General features: G+C 50.1%; 3 protein-coding genes across 3 annotated transcripts; 1 reads left to right on the top strand and 2 right to left on the bottom strand.

The window, feature by feature from the left end:
• Positions 1 to 1,572: 1,572 nt before the first annotated feature.
• LOC121599778 (transient receptor potential cation channel subfamily V member 5) lies at positions 1,573 to 5,169 on the bottom strand. The gene is given in 8 exon segments (XM_041927850.1): positions 1,573 to 1,853; positions 1,942 to 2,184; positions 2,249 to 2,522; positions 2,591 to 2,742; positions 2,809 to 3,002; positions 3,005 to 3,033; positions 3,080 to 4,101; positions 4,568 to 5,169. Coding segments are annotated over 8 exon segments (2,457 nt in total). The 5' UTR covers positions 4,967 to 5,169; the 3' UTR covers positions 1,573 to 1,709.
• A 974-nt stretch (positions 5,170 to 6,143) lies between these two features.
• LOC121599775 (drebrin-like protein A) lies at positions 6,144 to 8,799 on the bottom strand. Its single transcript, XM_041927847.1, has 4 exons — positions 7,724 to 8,799; positions 7,253 to 7,445; positions 7,020 to 7,183; positions 6,144 to 6,931 (listed from the first exon to the last, which is right to left on the bottom strand). Exons 1-4 carry the CDS (start codon positions 7,976 to 7,978, stop codon positions 6,245 to 6,247), a joined length of 1,299 nt encoding a protein of 432 aa, XP_041783781.1. The 5' UTR covers positions 7,979 to 8,799; the 3' UTR covers positions 6,144 to 6,244.
• Positions 8,800 to 9,948: 1,149 nt separating this feature from the next.
• LOC121598230 (probable serine/threonine-protein kinase DDB_G0278665) lies at positions 9,949 to 14,422 on the top strand. Its single transcript, XM_041924785.1, has 3 exons — positions 9,949 to 11,929; positions 12,000 to 12,236; positions 12,309 to 14,422. The coding sequence occupies exons 1-3, from the start codon at positions 11,887 to 11,889 to the stop codon at positions 13,289 to 13,291; spliced, it is 1,263 nt and encodes a 420-aa protein (XP_041780719.1). The 5' UTR covers positions 9,949 to 11,886; the 3' UTR covers positions 13,292 to 14,422.
• The last annotated feature ends 2,582 nt before the right edge of the window (positions 14,423 to 17,004 follow it).

Here is a 17,004-nt window from a genome sequence, read left to right as displayed (position 1 = left end):
TCGGGAGAACAACGTGGCCGTGTACACACAGATTGTGGCTTGTATACACGGGGGGAGAAAGAGAGAGAGAGAGGGACATGCCATCCAACACCTACCGTCTTGCACCGTATGTTTGCACTCCAGACCGCGCGCGATTCTGATTTCCCAGGATAAAAATGGGACCGCATGGCCTGATTTCTCTTCCGCTGCGCGCTTCAATCCGGTCGTTCTTCTGTCCTCGCACGGGGACTTTATGGTGAAGCTGTGCTTTATCTTTGCCAGCCGCCAGCATCCAGCACCATCCAAATAAGGAGCTCGTGGACAGGAGGGAATTTAAAACACACACACAGGAAGAAACAACGTTCTGCTGCTTCTTGGGAAGCAACACACAAACGGCCGTTGCTGACACAGATGTTGTTACACTTCGATGGATGAGATGGATGCCTTCTGCAGTTTGGGCCCAGTGCTTTATTCACCTTTAAGCTACGCCGTCGCTTCATTACCCACCATCAAACAGACCGCCATTATTAATTCAAACCAGCTGAAAATGGGTTTTCCCTTTGCCCACTCCGAGCTATCGTTTAGTTACTGTGCTTTGTCCACAGAATCACTACATCAAGGCCACAAGCACATACACACGAGAGAGTATTCTTTAGAAGAGGCTCTGGACACAGCAATGGAAGGGGTTTGATCGGGGCCGAGGTTCACCATCATCAAGTGTGGCCCATCAAGGCTTCGAGTGTGTTCTGGAGTGAGTTTATATCTCATATATTTATGATTGCTTTTGTATATCCCTGCCCACCGTCCCATAATGAGACCTGCTGCATAAGCGCCTCCGAGGGCAGTGTGGTGAATACAAAAAAAAAACAAAGACCACATCCCTTGCGCTTCCATTACGCGCTCACTCATCGCACATGTTGCCGGCAAACGGATGTGGTGCATCGATTTTTGTTGTTGTGCCCCGCCTTTACAAGCGACACAGAACACAGAATCTTCATAGTGATGTGCTCTTGCTGTGAGTCTCACATAGACTCTCAAAAAAAAACGCACATCAAACCATCGTTACAACCCATTTTCGCTTTGCCCGCAGACAAATAAATAACAATTCTCGGTCGAGGAGAAGAAAGAAATGGATTCCGATGTGCTCGCAGGAGGGAAAAAAAGCGCTTTTCCCCTACATCAAAACGCCAACCTTCACACGGGGCCAACCTTTGCTGTTGTTTTTGACAGGCGAAGGCGAACTAGCTTCCGATAGACCTTGACTAGCGCAGCATGTGTGTGTGTGTGCTACCAAAGGATTCAAGGTCACTGACCCACATTCGCAAAAGTTGCAAGGCCACGAGTACTGTAGCTTTTGCTTCTAGCAGCGTGCCACATTTGCATTGAGCTTTTGTTTTGCTTTTTGGACAAAGCTTTAAAGCTCTTTTTTTCTTTTTGAAGCTTTTATACAGTGATGGTTATATGAGTGGAAGTGTCTTAAAATAATCTTCACATAATGAGCAAAGAGCAATGTTAAACTTTTATTGACATTAAGCAATACTCCGTACAGTGGACAAGATACAAAAAACAACTTTATTCTCTTTATCTACCATTTCTCTATTCGAAGTTTAATAAAAAAATTGCCCTAAACAGCTAACAGAGATGAACGAGACTGGTGGAAAAGTGGGGAAGTGGTATCGATTATTGCTGCTTACTGCTAGCATCATAAAAACCTCTCCTCTCCGAACGGCTCATGAAGACATATTCAAGTACTTCTCGCGCAGCAGCCGACGCTGCTCGGCCCGTGCATCCCGCTCGACCTGCCGCTTTATGGAGAGCCGCTCGTGGACGCGCTTCATTTCGAGTATCTCCTTCATCTCTTCCTTATCTTCCTCCTGAGAGAGAGAGAGAGAGATTGAGAAAGGACATTACATTGCATTAGTTTAACATTGGAAAGAGTTGTGCAAGCGTGATGCAACGCACCGTCATGTTTAATCGTAGCACCAGCGCACGGCGCCCGTCCGACATCGGTTGGCTGTACGACATCAGGTTCTTGAGCCGCTCCTTCGGCGGGACGCCACGCTCGACGACGAGCACGATGCGGGCCCACTGGCGCTGCCACTCGTTCTTCGTTTCCGCAATCTTCTGGTACGTGTTGCCCATCATAGCGATCAACATGTTCACCAACAGCACGGCAACGATCACCATGAACAGCACGAACAAGATCTAAAGTATAGAGTGAACCAATGATTAATCCCTATCAACTAGCTCCTCCGTCCACGTCCTTCACCTTTGCGCACATCTCGTGGTCGGTGTTCTCCAGTGCGCCATAGTAATCGCCAAAGTTGGTCAGCGACATCAGAAACATCGCTACGATCGACTCGATCGGCGACGGCATCGGGTTTGGGTCGCCTTCCTCGTCCGGCTTGTAGGAGAGAAACACGATGTAGTACGCCTGCGAGAAGCCCATCACAAACACCAGATAGATGACGACGAACCGCAACAGATCGCCCATCACCATGCGGTATATCATCACCACGAACGGTCCGACCGTTTTGAAGCCACTGGGAATTAAACAGAGAACAGTGAGATCTTCTCACTACTGAATTGTTAGTACATAGTTAGTACATACCGACAGAAGAATAGAAAATAGGGCGCCGTCGTCAGCATGATCGTTACGGCTACGTGATCTTCCAGCTCCGTAAAGCAGAGAACCTTCAGAAACGGTACGATCATCATTATGCAGCAGGAAAACAGAAACATAACCCTCGATGGTGCTGTCATCTGCAATGTAAGGATGATTGATGAGAGATACTCGGTAGCAGAATTACTCCAAGAGTTGGCACTTACAAGATTTTCGAAGAACATTTTCCGCCCAAGAAACTTCAACTCCCGCAAGGCAGCGAGCAGATACAGAAACGAACCGACCAGTATGATCATCTCCGATATGAGACGCACCTTGCCCTCCACACCGTCGTAATCCATCGTGTGGCAGTTGGAGTTGAAGAACAGACCCTCGTCGTCCATCTCGGCAGGATCAAACTCACCCATCGCGTCGCCACTTCCGTTGCTCTGCTCCAGATTCGACAACCGTCCAGCAAAGCTTCCATTGCCGGTAAACGCAGCCAGCGTATCCTCTAGTGTCGTTTCGTTCCACAGCTGCCGGCGAAGATCTTCCTTCGTGACAGCAGCCGTTTTATTCCCCCCTGCCTCGCTCTCCTTCCCATCGTCATCCTCCGCCGGTGGTGGTCCGTTGCGCAGCGTGAAGCTCACCAGCGACACGCAAAAGTAGCAGAAGAACATGAAAAACTGCCGATAGAACTTGTCCTTCACGAACGTGTTCCACTTCGTCTTGAGCAGATCGATCAGCACCCCATCTAGCAGATCAAGATGCTCGTCCTTGTCGCCGAACGCCACCAGATTCAGGGCGGAATCTTTGTTAATGTTGCCCGTCTCCACGTCGATCGTGTCGATCAGGCCGAGCGGATAGGCGGCGCACGTGATGCTGCCCAGCTGCCAGTAGATCTCGCGCTCGATGTTCATGATGTGAAAGAACATCTCCACCCGGCCGAGCTTGGCCGCCAGCGTCAGCGGCGTCAGGTTCTGGTGGTTGCGGATGCTAAGCGACGAACCCACCTCGTACCCCATGTCGAACGTGGCAATCTTCTCGTATATCACCAGCATGTGCAGCACCGTGTTGCCGTTGAAGTCTTTGTTGTCCGGGTCGGCGCCGCGGGCCAGCACCAGCCGGTAGCACTCCTCCTGCCCGAGACAGGCGGCAAAGGTGAGCGGGTACTCGCCCCAGTACACGTAGCCGTCGTAGTTCGTCACCTGCACCATCTGGACGACCTCCGTTTCGGGCGTATCGTAGCGGGAGGCTTTCTGATCTTCCGGGCACATGAACGTACCGCAGCAGCGCTCGTTTACGTCCGCGTTGTGATCGAGCAGATACTTCACCATGGCAGGATCTTCGTTCACGATCGCGAGATGCAGGACATTCTCACCGTAGTACTCGTCGCACATGTACACGTCGTTGATGAGCTTGGGATAGAAGCGCAGCAGTCGTTTGGCTAGGTCCGCATGCAGGGAAGTGGCGTTCAGTAGGCAAAGGTGTAGAATTGTCTCTCCCACAGCGCCACGTTCCTGCAAAAATGTGGGAAAAAGAGAAGAAAGTCGCATTTAGTTCCTCGTGACATTAAAAGGAAATGTTTATGGCATGCTTTTATGTGTCTGTATGCGTGTTACGACATTTGCATAAATCCTGGAACGAGTCTATTACTCCTTAGGGCATCGGAAATTCGGTCACCATGCCACAAAGCCCCTTATTTACAAATCACAGCTGACGTTCGTCGATTGGCGCGCACCCTAAAATGATGACTTGTTTTACTTCTACTCACCCCCCCCCCCTTCCTTTCTTCCTCCTTTTCACTGTGCTTTGCTTATATTTACACCGCACACAGGCGCACAAACGGAAGTAAACACAGACCGAGCACGTGCTCCCGAACGCACGCGAATGACACGAATTGCCGCCATCTTTAAAGTCGCAGGCGAGTGTACGGGTACGTTTTTCTATACCCCATTATGCAACTGAAAACTCGCCCCCCCTCACCTTTATGTTCCAGCACACCTCCCGATAGCCGGAAGGGTTTAGGTAGTACTCGGCTTCGCTCACTTCCGGACAGACCGCATCGATGTCAAAGTCCTCCTCCGGGTTCTCCATCGCCCGGATCTCGGGCAGCTGCTTGTGGCGCGGCCGCTCCCGGTTTCGTAACAGCACCAGCACCGACACGGGGATATACTTCCCCTTGCCCTTGTTGTACAGAAACGGCTCCACCTTCGTCTTGATCGCATGATCAATCTCGGCGTACTGCTTGTTCTGTATCGCGCGCTTCATCATGTCCACCAGCAGACCGCCGCCCTTCAGGTTGACGAACTTGTACAGCGCCTGGGTGGACACTCCGGCCTGCTTCTTAACGCCACTGGTCACATTGCTCTCGGTATTTCCCATCCTGACATCCGGCGAACGGTGCTAAAACCCGGCAGAAACTTCACGTGTGGTCCTTTGAAGGTGTGAACACGACACCTCCTGGGAGCTGTCCCCTCCCCAGGGCGGTCAAATCGCACTTGACCAATGCTTCACTACTACCACACGCACCCACGCCGCAGTGACTAGTATTTTGGGAGGCGGTTGGAACGTTCGTGAAGCGCGAAATTCCGCGAAATAGTTTATTGAACAAACAATGGCGACGGCGCTCGCCGTTTCGGCCGTCCCTTCGCAACGGCGGCGTAGCATCGAAAGCGCAACACGCACGCTGCTGGACGTTGCTAGGCAACCTGGGCGCTTTTGCAGCTTTGCTCAAAGGAGCAGCCATGTGGCGGCATGGCGCAAAATGCCTTTGTGCTATCTTTCTCTCTCTCTCTCTCTCTCTCTCTCTCTCTCTCTCTCTCTCTCTCTCTCTCTCTTTCTGTAAACAACTGTCCCCAAACGAGAGGAAGAATTCTCTAAAATGTAAAGAATTCCTATACATCTTATTCAATACTTGAGGAATGTGCTTCTTAAACTAACATAAATTAAATTCGTTTCTTTCGCACAGTCTAAAAGCACTTCCTAACGTGGGTTGTGTATTACTTTAACGAGGGTTCTGTTTTATTCCATCCCCGGGGATCTTCATTCCCGGTTCATTCGTTATAGGGTTGTCAGTGTAGATGTGGATGTACGTGTGGCGGGAAAGTGTGTATAATTAAATAGTTAAAACGCTTATCTATTATTAGTCTAGAACCGGGATACCGGGAGGCGTACACCTGGACTAAACGGGCGTAAAATGGAGATGGTGCATAATAATCACACATCGCTGTCTCCGCGGGCGTGGAATCACGGCTTTGCGCACATTGACTACTCTAATTTAGACTGCATCATCACCGGTTGCCGCTGGAACCTGGGAAAACACCGAGAAACGAGTCGAAGAAGACGTAAAGAGTACATTCAAAAACACTTGCCCTAATGCTTCCCGTTAAACGCTTGCCCGAGTGGCGTATATCCTCTCTCTCTCTCCGCAAATATAGCTGTGCGACGTGTGTACATGTGTGGGATGTGTGTGTGTGTGTGTTTGTGCGCTACAGTTTGATCTAAGTCGTGATCGTATATGCACTATGTTAACAGGTTGCTATACTTATTCGTGTGATGAGCGCGCTTGCTTTTGCCTATAACCAATATAATAATAACGACATGGAGTGTGCGCGCGCTATCGCTAAGCACGCGTGGCAGAGACACGCGAAATAAAATGCTTTAAATGAGCTCGACGTAGTTCGCCGGGAACAGGCCGTACGTGCCGTCCGGGGCCAGGCCCTGCCACCAGCCCTCGTCGATCTGATCGATGTGCGTGATGATGTCGTCCGGATCGAAGCTGATCTCCGAATCGTCCGCCGCCTGGTAGTCGTACAGTGCCCGCGCCCGTATCATGTTGTCCTCGTCCGACAGGTCGATCGTTGCGTTCGGGTCAAAGTACTGGCCGGCGGCCACCTCCGGCACCTCTTCCGGCGACAGGACGGGTTCGCCGGCCGGCACCACCACCGCCGGTGGTTCCTCTTCCGCCGCCAGCGCCGGGGGCGTGTCGGTCCCATTTTGGCGCTCGCTTTCCAGCTCCGCCTTGAGCTCGTTGATAATACTGCGTTCTTCGAAAGATGCCGTCGGCGAGAACGGTGGTTCGGTTAGCTCCTGCGCCACCTCGGCCTGAATGTGCGTCGGGCTTAGCTGGGCGGTGCTGTTCAGGAAGCGTGCCTTGGCGCTGCTCACCTTCGCGCTCGCCTCGACCACCTGTTTAATTTCCCGCTCGCGCTCCGTTTTGCTCTGGTCGGACGCCTGGCGGGCGTAGCTGCGGTCGGAGGAGACGGGCGAAGCCGACGAGACGCTGGCAGCGGCTGTTGCCGCACCTTCGCGCTTTTCAAACTCTCGCTCCTCTCGTTTGCGTCGTTCCTGTGAAAGGTGGTGGTGGGAAAGAAGATGATTCAAGATTAATAAATGCCTTGGTAAATGTCACGTGGGTGGTGGGTAGCGTGTATACCTCCTCTAGCAATACTGTTTCATTAAGCTTACGCTCGTACTCCGCCTGCAAGCGATGCTTCTCCTCCTCTTCCTCCTTGCGCCAAAACTCATCCCGTTCGGCCGGATTGATCTCCTTGGTGGGATTGACTCGGCTGTAATTCGTGCCCACCGGTTTGGGTGAATCTAAAAGAAATACGAGCAACAGTAACATTAGCAACAAGTATTGATTTTATATGGGCGAAACCATCCTACCGATCGCTTGTGAGTAATCCTTTACTTTGAAGTCGTTCACCACCACCTTCTGCAGCTTCTCCAGTATGCGTGCCTCCTCCACGTCATCCTCGTTGGTCGCGTGCACCGTAATGTGGGCACCGTGCAGCAGGTTCGTTACATCCCGCACGTGTTTCGCACACGTTCCCTTCCTGGCAATCGGTGCACCTTCACCCTACAGAGTTTTATTTGGTGATAAAGAACGGGAAACCAGCAGCATATATTAGTATTTTTCCTACCATTAGATACCTCCGTTGTCTCGACCCGCACAGCGATATGATAAGAGAAGCGGCAAGCTTTACATTGTGTGATAAAGCAAACATTGCCTCATAGCATGATAAGGGACGCATGGCGCGGTTTCATAGTTTTGCGATAGAGGTTGCGTGTACCGACCGCAGCCAGAGCCCGTGCTAAATGATTCAACCGGTGCTTTGAATAATGTATAAAGCTTACCTGCCAGTTGATGAACACAAACTTTGCGATGCCCGTTTCGCTGTTGTCCACCCGCAGGAAGGCGTACTGAATTTTGCCCGAGTTCAGCTCGGCCGCCAGCTCCGAAATCCCGTCCTCGCCCGTCTCCTGCACCTTCAGCACGTTCGTCTGGCCCTCGTACCCGAACAGGGCCCAGTTGGTGGCACACTTCCGGTCGCAAACCGACTTCCACGCCGCGACGATGGCATCCCGGTGCTTCTGCAGATCGACCGACATCTTCGCCGGTTCGTGCCCAGTCAGCAACTGCTCTGTCCGGCGGGGTCCGCGCCCTCTAGACGGCGGACAAGACAAGGCAAGACAAGTGTGCTGTCCCAGCAACCTCCGGAGAGCGTTGACCCACTTTCACGCACGAGTGCTTTCGTCGTCACACCGATCCACACCAAATCGTGGAGAAGTGGGAGAAGACGGTGAAGATGGGTGGATCTCGTTCGCTCGTGGCAGGTGGCAAAAGTGCAGCGCACCTTATTCAATGCACCATGCCTGCAGCCACCCACACCGACACACTGGGTGCACTACTGGGTGTTAGTGCCGGCCGGAAATGCCCGGATGACAAGACAATACTAATTACACCACCGCACGGGGCAGCAAATCGTATTGCACCGGGAGCGACGATCCAACACACAGCCCACGACACCTCCGTAGCACGGTGGAATGCTTGCTTGCTCAAAACACCCTTGCGTGAAGGTGAAGACTTTGGGCAATCCCACGAAGAATGTCCACCAGATGAATGAAATGTGGCCCAAATGCTGCTTTTCTGGAAAGCTTCACTAAGGAACACGTGCCGCACACTACCAAAACCACGAAACACGGTGGTTTTCCTTTTGGATAGACATTCCCAAATCTCGGCCCGCACTACTTCGCCGTGGTTTGTCTTTTTCGGGTATTATTGGCTCGAGCATATTTTGGTCCGAGAGAGAGCTAGAGCAGGGCACACGCGGTCAGGGAGGGGGTACACCCATTCGTTGTTTTTGCTCACCCACACGCTGCAACGGCGTTTGACGTTTGTGAGCAAACTAAGTTCCAGTGTCAATAAAGAGCCAAACGAAGCTAAATGGACTGCGAAAAAAGCCTTTCAATTGAATGAGAATGTTAGAAATAGAGTCTGCATTGAATGACTGAGTGTTTGAGAAGAAAATTAGAATTATGTATGAAATTTGGAGATTCACGTTTAGCTCAACATGGCGGATAGATAAAGGCGTTAACCAACCTGACAATTTACGACAGTTGACGTCGGTTGATTCAAAAGCAATGTCTTCGTTTCTCTTTGTAATTCTTTTTAATTACTTTTCATGAACAGGAGGATGTTTTCAGCACACACAACATATCATGCAACGCCTTTTCTTATCATACATTTATCTTAACTTTCATCATTTACCTTATTTTTACTTCAAAATGTACTCAATATCAAAAGCGCTCACCTCAAGCCGAGTTGCACAATCCCACCTCCAGAACTGAACCCGGCGGTATAATTGCCAACCCCGGACGAAAATTACTGCAGTTTGTGTACTCGCAAACGCTCCAAATCGGTACGATTTTCCCTCTGGCTGGCGAGCGTTTTTGAAAGACATTGTGAGGGTTTTGGAGGGTTCAAGATGGCCACCAAAAAGTGCTGGCGCTGGTGGACGATTGTATTGGTGGACAAAGTGAAATCACCAATCCCCCTATTTGACCCCACGGGAACCTTTATCTCATGTGTGTGTGGTATTATCATCTTTGCTAGTGACTTTTTATGTACTGTCTTCATTCGCAGGTGAGCTTGACGCTGAGGTAATCGTCGATAAAGCACTTTTAACGGTGCTTTTATTAATGTATTTATTCCGTGCCGGTTCATTTTCCTCCTAGACCGTCATTCCAAAAACTGTTAAACGATCGCAACATTCCTGTCCTCTCTCTTCCAAAACATCTTCTACAACTTCGAGTAATAGTGCCACAGCAATTCATTTTGTTTTCCTGAGATGCGAAGAAGAGCTTAATATCAAGTATTTTGTAACAAACTTACCCGGCGCGGGAAGTTGCCTCATTGCAGCCTCTTTGAACGGCGATCCTATGCGTTGCACAGTAATCTAAAACCTTTCAGCTATTGATAACAAAAACACGTGTACCCATTTTCTGTTGATTTTCATGCAAAATAATCACCAGATAGAGCACTTTAAATTCACATCAGTTACACGACTTGTGTACGGTTTTTTTCACGCGTCCATGTGCGCGAAAGAGATGGCATTACACAACGAGCGAGAACATGCACACCTCGGTTGCGATGGGCGTAAATTGTCACCAACACAACGAAAGGCATATGGACAAAGGAGGACGAACAGTAGGCAAGTAAAGGATGGGTAGAGAAGGTGAGCGAGATGCAGCGAGTTTTGAACGTCAAAACCCTTCGCCATGTTGTACGGGGGCATCAGCGCAACACAACACACAACAGCAACAACAAAACTTCCCGAAATTCGATCTCGTTCTGCCACCAACAAGCAGCAGCAGCAGCAAATGTTGTCAATCGAGAGCAAAGTGCATGAAGAGCAATAGAGTGTGTGGGATCAAAATATACTTTTACAACGCATACAACAACGGTGCCGTACCAACGCGGTGACCCGAACGCGATCACTTTTTCTGCGTGAGGCTGTGTGGGCTGGTGTGGCTGTGGTTCCGTTTATTCTGGCCGAGCAACAGGTTAGGCAGCAGCAGCAGGCGCATTGAGGCAAACCCCCCTTTTCTGTGAAGCGAAAAGGGAGAAGAAAAAAAGAACGATCGCGCAGCTGAACGGGGTTGGAAAGAAAGTACGCGATTTCCGCGACCAATTTGTGATGCAAGTGTCGTGCCAGTGGGTAACAATGCAATAGGCAGTGGGGTGCTAATTTCGAACTAACGTGTTCGTGTTCTTCGATTCCGTCCACCCAAAAGGATCGTGAGCCTCCCACAGAAAGCGTTCTGATCGTACGACGGGCATAACGCGTAGAAGATCACCTCTCCAGATCGATTTTGCGGATGTTCTTGGGAATAGAGCGTGATCCTGGGAAGAATGTTTTTCCTTAGCTAAATCGCGATCGGAGAAAAAGGAAACAAATAAGTCTGGTTAACTTGAGTCAATTTGCAATCTTAAGGCAGAGGAAAATCCCTTCCGTTGAACATTAGCGTAAAGCGAAGAAGGCTCCACCGAAAAGAAAGGAGAAGAACCAAGGAAGCAGAAGAACGAAACAGAGACAACCCTCCCTCCAGTAACAGACCCCCCCCCCTTCTTCCCCGCCCAACCGTGCGTCTCCCGGACGTCTTGTCCAAATCGTCTTCCAACTTCTCATCCGCCTGCTTTCTTCGCCTTCGCGTGGAGTCGTGCTGGTGGCGGACGTGTAAAAGCGAAACAGAGCTGCTCCGCGTAGTGTGATCCAGCTGCCGTCGAACAAAGCGAGAGCAAGAAGGAGAAAGAAGGAGAAAGATCGCCCCGGAAAAAAAACGAAGAAGACGCAAGGGGCAAACTCGCATCGCGCTCACTGTGACTTGAAAGCGAGAGCGAGAGAGAGAGAGAGAGAGAGAGAGAGAGAGAGGGTAGAGAACGATGAGATGCTGAAATGGTGTTGTGAATGCTACTACACTAACATTGGTGAATTGTGATTTATTTCCATCGGAGTGCAACAAATTCGTTCTGTGTTAAGATTTACGGGAACAAAGTGCCAAAAAAGGGACCAAAAGCGCCAACCACAGCCAGGAAGCAAACGGCGTGAAAGCAAAGGCTGTTCGCGTTTTGACAGTTCACAGCTCTCTCGCGACGGGCTCCAACTCACCGCGTGAGACGTGAGTGGCTTGGGGGGCTTACTCACCACTCACTCACCACTCAGCGAGCCGTCGCGATCGTCACTTTTCGCGTATGTTTTGTTGATTTGGGGGTCAGAAAAAACAGACAGAAGTTCCAAAGCGAAAAGGCGGACGCATCCCCGTCAGTCCGTGTGATCATTTTCCGTGCCCGTGAATTCAACCACAACGTGATCATTTGATCGGTGCGCTTGGAGCAGGGACTCCCCTCGTCGTTGTTTGGTTTACTTCCCTCCTTTTTCTTTCTTTCACCAACCGGGAGGGATCGCGATCCCACAAACGCTGTCACGCTGAAAAAGTTAGTGCAAACCCGTCTTAAGATGATCCGTGATCCTGGCGGTACAAGCCCGAACGAGAATCAAGGTAACGTCGTAACCAGCTCCTCCCCCCTCCCCATCACGCCCATCGTTTCATCGCTTCTTTCCCGTTCCAGATTCTCCCCCTTCGCCCAAGTATGATCGGATACTGGGGCGGCCGCCACCCCCGGACGATATGGAAATTCCGCTGGACATGACCGTTCGGCGCAAGGACTCGTCCGATGGGCAGGGATCGCCGACGGGCGCGGATCAGTCGCGGGACGAACCGATCAATCTAAACGTGCGCCCGAGCGTCATTACGAAGGCACCGCCACCACCGATAAAGAAGCGCATTAGTCACATACACACCAACGGTACAGGATGGCAACGGCAATGGTGATGTTCGGACCTTTATTTTCACATTAAATTTCTTCCTTCCTCGACAGGTGAGATTGTGCTTAAAAGTAGCGTGAGGACAACGACCGCCACCACCGTCGAATCGGCCCCGATCGTGAACGTTTCCTCCACGTACTGTGATGTGTCGATCGAGGAACACTTCCGCCGTTCGCTCGGCCCAACGTACAGCTCGATCTACGGCGACAAGCATCAGCAGCAGCAGCAGCAGCAGCCATCGTCTTTGAATGTGTTGAACAACAACATCAGCACGGGTGGGGCGGGACCGCCATCGTTTGTCCCCGATTCGCCGGTGCATCACGTGCCACCGCAGAAGGTGCATCCACTGCCGCTTCCGCTGCTGTTGCAAAAACACAGCATGGAAACGGGCGATTCGTTACCACTGACTGTCACCGGTCCCCCTGGTGGTGGTGGTGGGATGCGAAACCACAGCAGCAGCAGCATCAGCTCCAGCTCGTCCGTCAGCTCGAACAGCAGCATATCGAGCAGCTTGAGCAATACCAGCGGCATCAGCAGCGGCGGCAGCAGCAGCAACAACAATAACAACAACAACAACAACAATAACAACAACGCCAACCACATCAGTATCAGACCGCCGCTCGGTGCGGGGATACGTGTGGTGGCGCCCGAAACGATCGAGCTGAAGCTGTCGAGCGATCCGGCCCTGCCGGTACCGCTCGTGCCGGCCACCGTCATGCCACCGTCGCCCGGTGCTCCCTCGTCGGCGGCCAGCGTAGCGGCCATCTCGCTAACCTCACCGAAACACTTGCACCAGCAGCAGCCCCCGCCGGCCATCTCGCCGGCCTCGCTCACCACCACGATGTCGCTGTCATCCTCCTCGCCGGCCTCATCGCTGGCATCATCACCTGCGCCGTTCCATGCAACGCTGCAGCAGCAGCAGCAGCAGCAGCACCAACAAAAGAGGCCCGACTCTGGCGAAGAGGTCGACGATCATTTCGCGAAAGCGCTCGGCGAAACGTGGAAGAAGATCCAGGAAAGCAATATGAATTTGTGAGCAGACGGCGGCGGTACGCCGTAGGAAGCTGCGGGAGACAAAGCTCTCGACCGCACTGAATTTGTTTGTTAATGCGAAAGCTGTGAAAGAGGGGTCACCTGTCTGTCTGTCTGCCGGACCCGGCCCGACCTGGCCATTTGAGGCCATCTCTCGTACATTTGTTTCCTTTTTTCCCCGCACATATTATTTTTGGTATCGTGTAGTTCTCGCCCGGTGTTTTGTTTTAGCAACTAATGTTAAGTTCCTTTCTTGCAAAAACGGCGAGAAAAATCGTTTTAATTTGTGATCGATCGTTTCGGCAGCCAGATGGCTTATTTGGGGTGCTGTTTTTGCGAGCGCTACATGTGTTGATGGGCCCTCCCCGGTGGGAACGGGAAAGACGTTTTTAAAAGCGCTAAACCCATCCATCTTTCCCTCCCCTGTTTTGTTCAACTCAACTGGGCATCGTGCCAGCAAAAGCAAAAGATCAGCATGGAAATAGGGAAATAAGGAGTAAGATAGAGTTGGGCAGAAGAGGAATAAGTTCGGATAATCGGCCGCTTCCGTGCTGCATATTTAATAGTTTGACTATTTTCTTCACCATTTCCCCGTTTTTTTTACATTTACCCTGCTGAGGGTAATTTGCAGCACACAAAACACACACCCATACTCATACACGCACATGCATACACATTTCATTGACTTGTTTAAAACGAGTGCATTTACTAATTCCTTGTTGTTTTGTTTTTTTTTTTTAATTAAACGTATTATTTGAACGGAGGGAACAGATCCACATCGGCGGTGTGGCGTCCTTACTTTACTGTTATTATAATATTATAACTAAATCAAGTTTAAAAACAATCAAACATAAAGGGGGAGAAATAGTTCAGTTCAGAGCGTAAAGGTAGTAAGGTGTGAAATATTACAAAACACAGAGTCCCCTTATGTGAGGCTATGGGAGTTTTGTAAAAGAAATGTATCGCCATGAAGCGTATTGTTTTGCGTATTAGTGCTCTTGCTCCAAATAGTGGGGAAAGGTAAATCTGTAATCAAATGTACTGCATCTTCCACTAACGCGTGTGCTGTTGTAACCCTTCTAAGCAAACCTGCATCTTTGTTGTGGCTTCGCCCGACGTTGGCTGAAGAAAGTGAGTTTAGATTGCATCTAAACAGATTTATTGTGTGTAAGGAAGCGCCACCGTCAGGGCAAGGAGAGCAGCAAAAAAGCAGTTGCCTTTTTATTGAAACAAATGTTAATCCAGTTTACAACTAACCAGTAGTACACCGTAATTGTTCCTGTTCCGCCAGCAAAGGCGCTCAAAAAGAAAAGTAATCCAACACGACACACACCCACGTTGTTCGTTTGCTGTAGTGTATTCTCATTAACTCGTAAGGTGTAGCCAATACTGGGCGGTTTAACTGTACCGAAAGATTGTTGAAGGCAGTGGAGCAACGATTGATCGTAATTCTCCTGCGGCTCGAAGTGATATAGCAAACTATGATGAAAACGAACCGGATGTGTCAAAGCGAATTGTTTCGCAGCTTCGCGTTGGTGTGTTTTTTTTTAAATTCCTTCATCCTTCGATTCAGAAATCTTCAAGCATTGTAGGTTGTAGGGTTTATACTAATCTTGATAATCGTGTACTGCCACAAGTGTGGCTGACAAGTCCTATAGAAAGTAGTTTGAAGAAGAAAAGAAAAACAGGAAGCGATCTCCAAAACCTCTTCCTTTCGTACTTGTATGTGTGACTGTGTGTGTGTTTATAGTAGTGTAATAATGTGTGTGTGTGTGTAATGTACTAAGCACCACATGTATTCCCTCAATATCCGGCCCCCGACGTGCTTTGCTTGCTCTGTCTGATTGTTATTTAAGTTTAGTTGTCACGTTGTCGTTCCTTCGTCGGGTACTGATTTCGAATGGTGCTAGAACGATTTCATATGCCATCTAAGCACCGATAGGAAGCCAGTGCCCGTCAGGATTATGCCCCTGCCCCGCTATACGCCCGCTAGGGATGACGCTAGCCAGAAGTGCATCCCCAAGAGAGGAACATGAATGTAACTTCAAAGTGCACTTGTTGATGATGTATAGTATGCAAGATTTGTTCTATAAGAACGCACACACATACACTCGCAAGAAGTATGTTCAACGGGAAGGGGTTTTAACAGCACCGAACACACACACGCACGCACACGCACATACACTTTTTTTATAATTTGTAATGTTTAAGCGAAGGAGAAGCTAGATGTTTGTTTTAATCGAAAAAAAACTCAATCCCCTCCAGAGAAAAGCAATGAAATTGAAAAAAAAAATCAAAATTTTTATACGAGTTCCACACACACAACGGCACACACGTGTTCGTGGTGGAACAAAACGGCAAATACAAACGGAAATGTTTTTTTTTTTTAATCTATATTTAGCCATGTAAGTCAAACTGAAATCAAACTATGTAACGTTATGAAATTATTAAGCCCATTTACGAGCGCAGATGTTTGTGTTTAGAGACTGCTAGGAGATGATCTAGGATCTAGGCGAGCAGGGAAGGCTCTCTCGATCGAGCAGTAAAGGAGAGGCAAAACGCTAAACACGATGATACATATTTTGTGATAAAGTATAAAGTGTACACTAACGGCAAATCTCTCTGTGTGTGTATGTGTATGCCTATGATTTTCTTCCAAAAAACACGGAGACAGATGCAGAAGCCCTTTCTGTGTGTGTCCTGTTCACATTGTTCACACTGTTGAGGCTGAAAACACTTCACCAAACAAACACTTTCCAAGCAGCGATCACACGATGGACACTCGTAGCTTCGCAAGGACGTTATCCTTTCCCTGCCTTTCCTTTCCCCATGTTTCAATCACACGTGTGTCACACTTTTTGTTGTGTCCCTAGACCCTTGAGAGGGCTCGTTCGTACGTACACACTCTGCACTCCGGCGGCCAAACACTTACTGCGCCCTGTTAGTGACCAACTGAACGGTTTAAATCATCAAGTCACCACCTGTGATCGGTCGCCCTACCCCCAGGGCGTGCGGTTTGGTGACAAAACTAGGACCCCTCCGTCCCCCTCCTTTGAACTCCTCATCATAGCCGTATGGGAGGATGACGTACGGGTGCCACCGCCGCCACCGTCGCCGCCGTTTGGAGTCATCCGATACGACGGAGATACAGCGGCGAACGGAGATCACACACTCTCGCAGAGCCTCCGTTGCGCAAAGTTCGTGGACGTGGCTCGAGTAAACACACACACACACACACACACACACTGGGGAGATCTGGATAACCTTTCATGCCAAACCCATGCTCCACCAGTTCTGCACTTCCCTTCATCATGTCCCTGTGTTGATGCGATGCCGCGATCCATGAAGAAATCCCCGTACAGCAGGATCATATTACTTCTAACCTCACGCCGCCCAGTGAGGCCCACAGTTCGTCTCTCCACCGCAACTGGGTGGCTGTGAGGGCGCGCGCGCGCCTTGGTGGCATCGTTTTACCACGTGATTCTAGTGTTTCCTCTTCCTCCTCGTCCTCCACCTTCTCCTTCCACCTCGGTACGACTGGCTGCACACTGGGCTTAGCTGGCTGGCTGGCTGGTTGGCTCGCTGGCCCGGTTTTGGTACTGGATGATGCACTTGTTTCTCACGTGTAACGGAGACGCTAGCAAAACACCTGATCCGTTACGGCGCTCCGTTTCCGGGAGGTGCGCACACAATGCAGATCCTCCGTAACTCCGCCCC

The sequence above is a fragment of the Anopheles merus genome, chromosome 3L, assembly GCF_017562075.2.
Source record: "Anopheles merus strain MAF chromosome 3L, AmerM5.1, whole genome shotgun sequence".
NCBI classification, from domain to species: domain Eukaryota; kingdom Metazoa; phylum Arthropoda; class Insecta; order Diptera; family Culicidae; genus Anopheles; species Anopheles merus.
The sequence above is the reverse complement of the archived record's forward strand: the minus strand, read 5'-3'. Positions and strand labels throughout refer to the sequence as shown.

Bases quoted from the DNA above. Each gene is read 5' to 3' on its own strand.
- LOC121598230 (XM_041924785.1), top strand. From the start codon at position 11,887: ATGATCCGTGATCCTGGCGGTACAAGCCCGAACGAGAATCAAG. The intron at 11,930-11,999 runs GTAACGTCGTAA...TTCCCGTTCCAG, and splicing joins AAGCCCGAACGAGAATCAAG to ATTCTCCCCCTTCGCCCAAG. The intron at 12,237-12,308 runs GTACAGGATGGC...CTTCCTCGACAG, and splicing joins TAGTCACATACACACCAACG to GTGAGATTGTGCTTAAAAGT.
- LOC121599775 (XM_041927847.1), bottom strand. From the start codon at position 7,978: ATGTCGGTCGATCTGCAGAAGCACCGGGATGCCATCGTCGCGGCGTGG. The intron at 7,184-7,252 runs GTAGGATGGTTT...TATTTCTTTTAG, and splicing joins GGATTACTCACAAGCGATCG to ATTCACCCAAACCGGTGGGC. The intron at 6,932-7,019 runs GTATACACGCTA...CACCTTTCACAG, and splicing joins AAACAGTATTGCTAGAGGAG to GAACGACGCAAACGAGAGGA.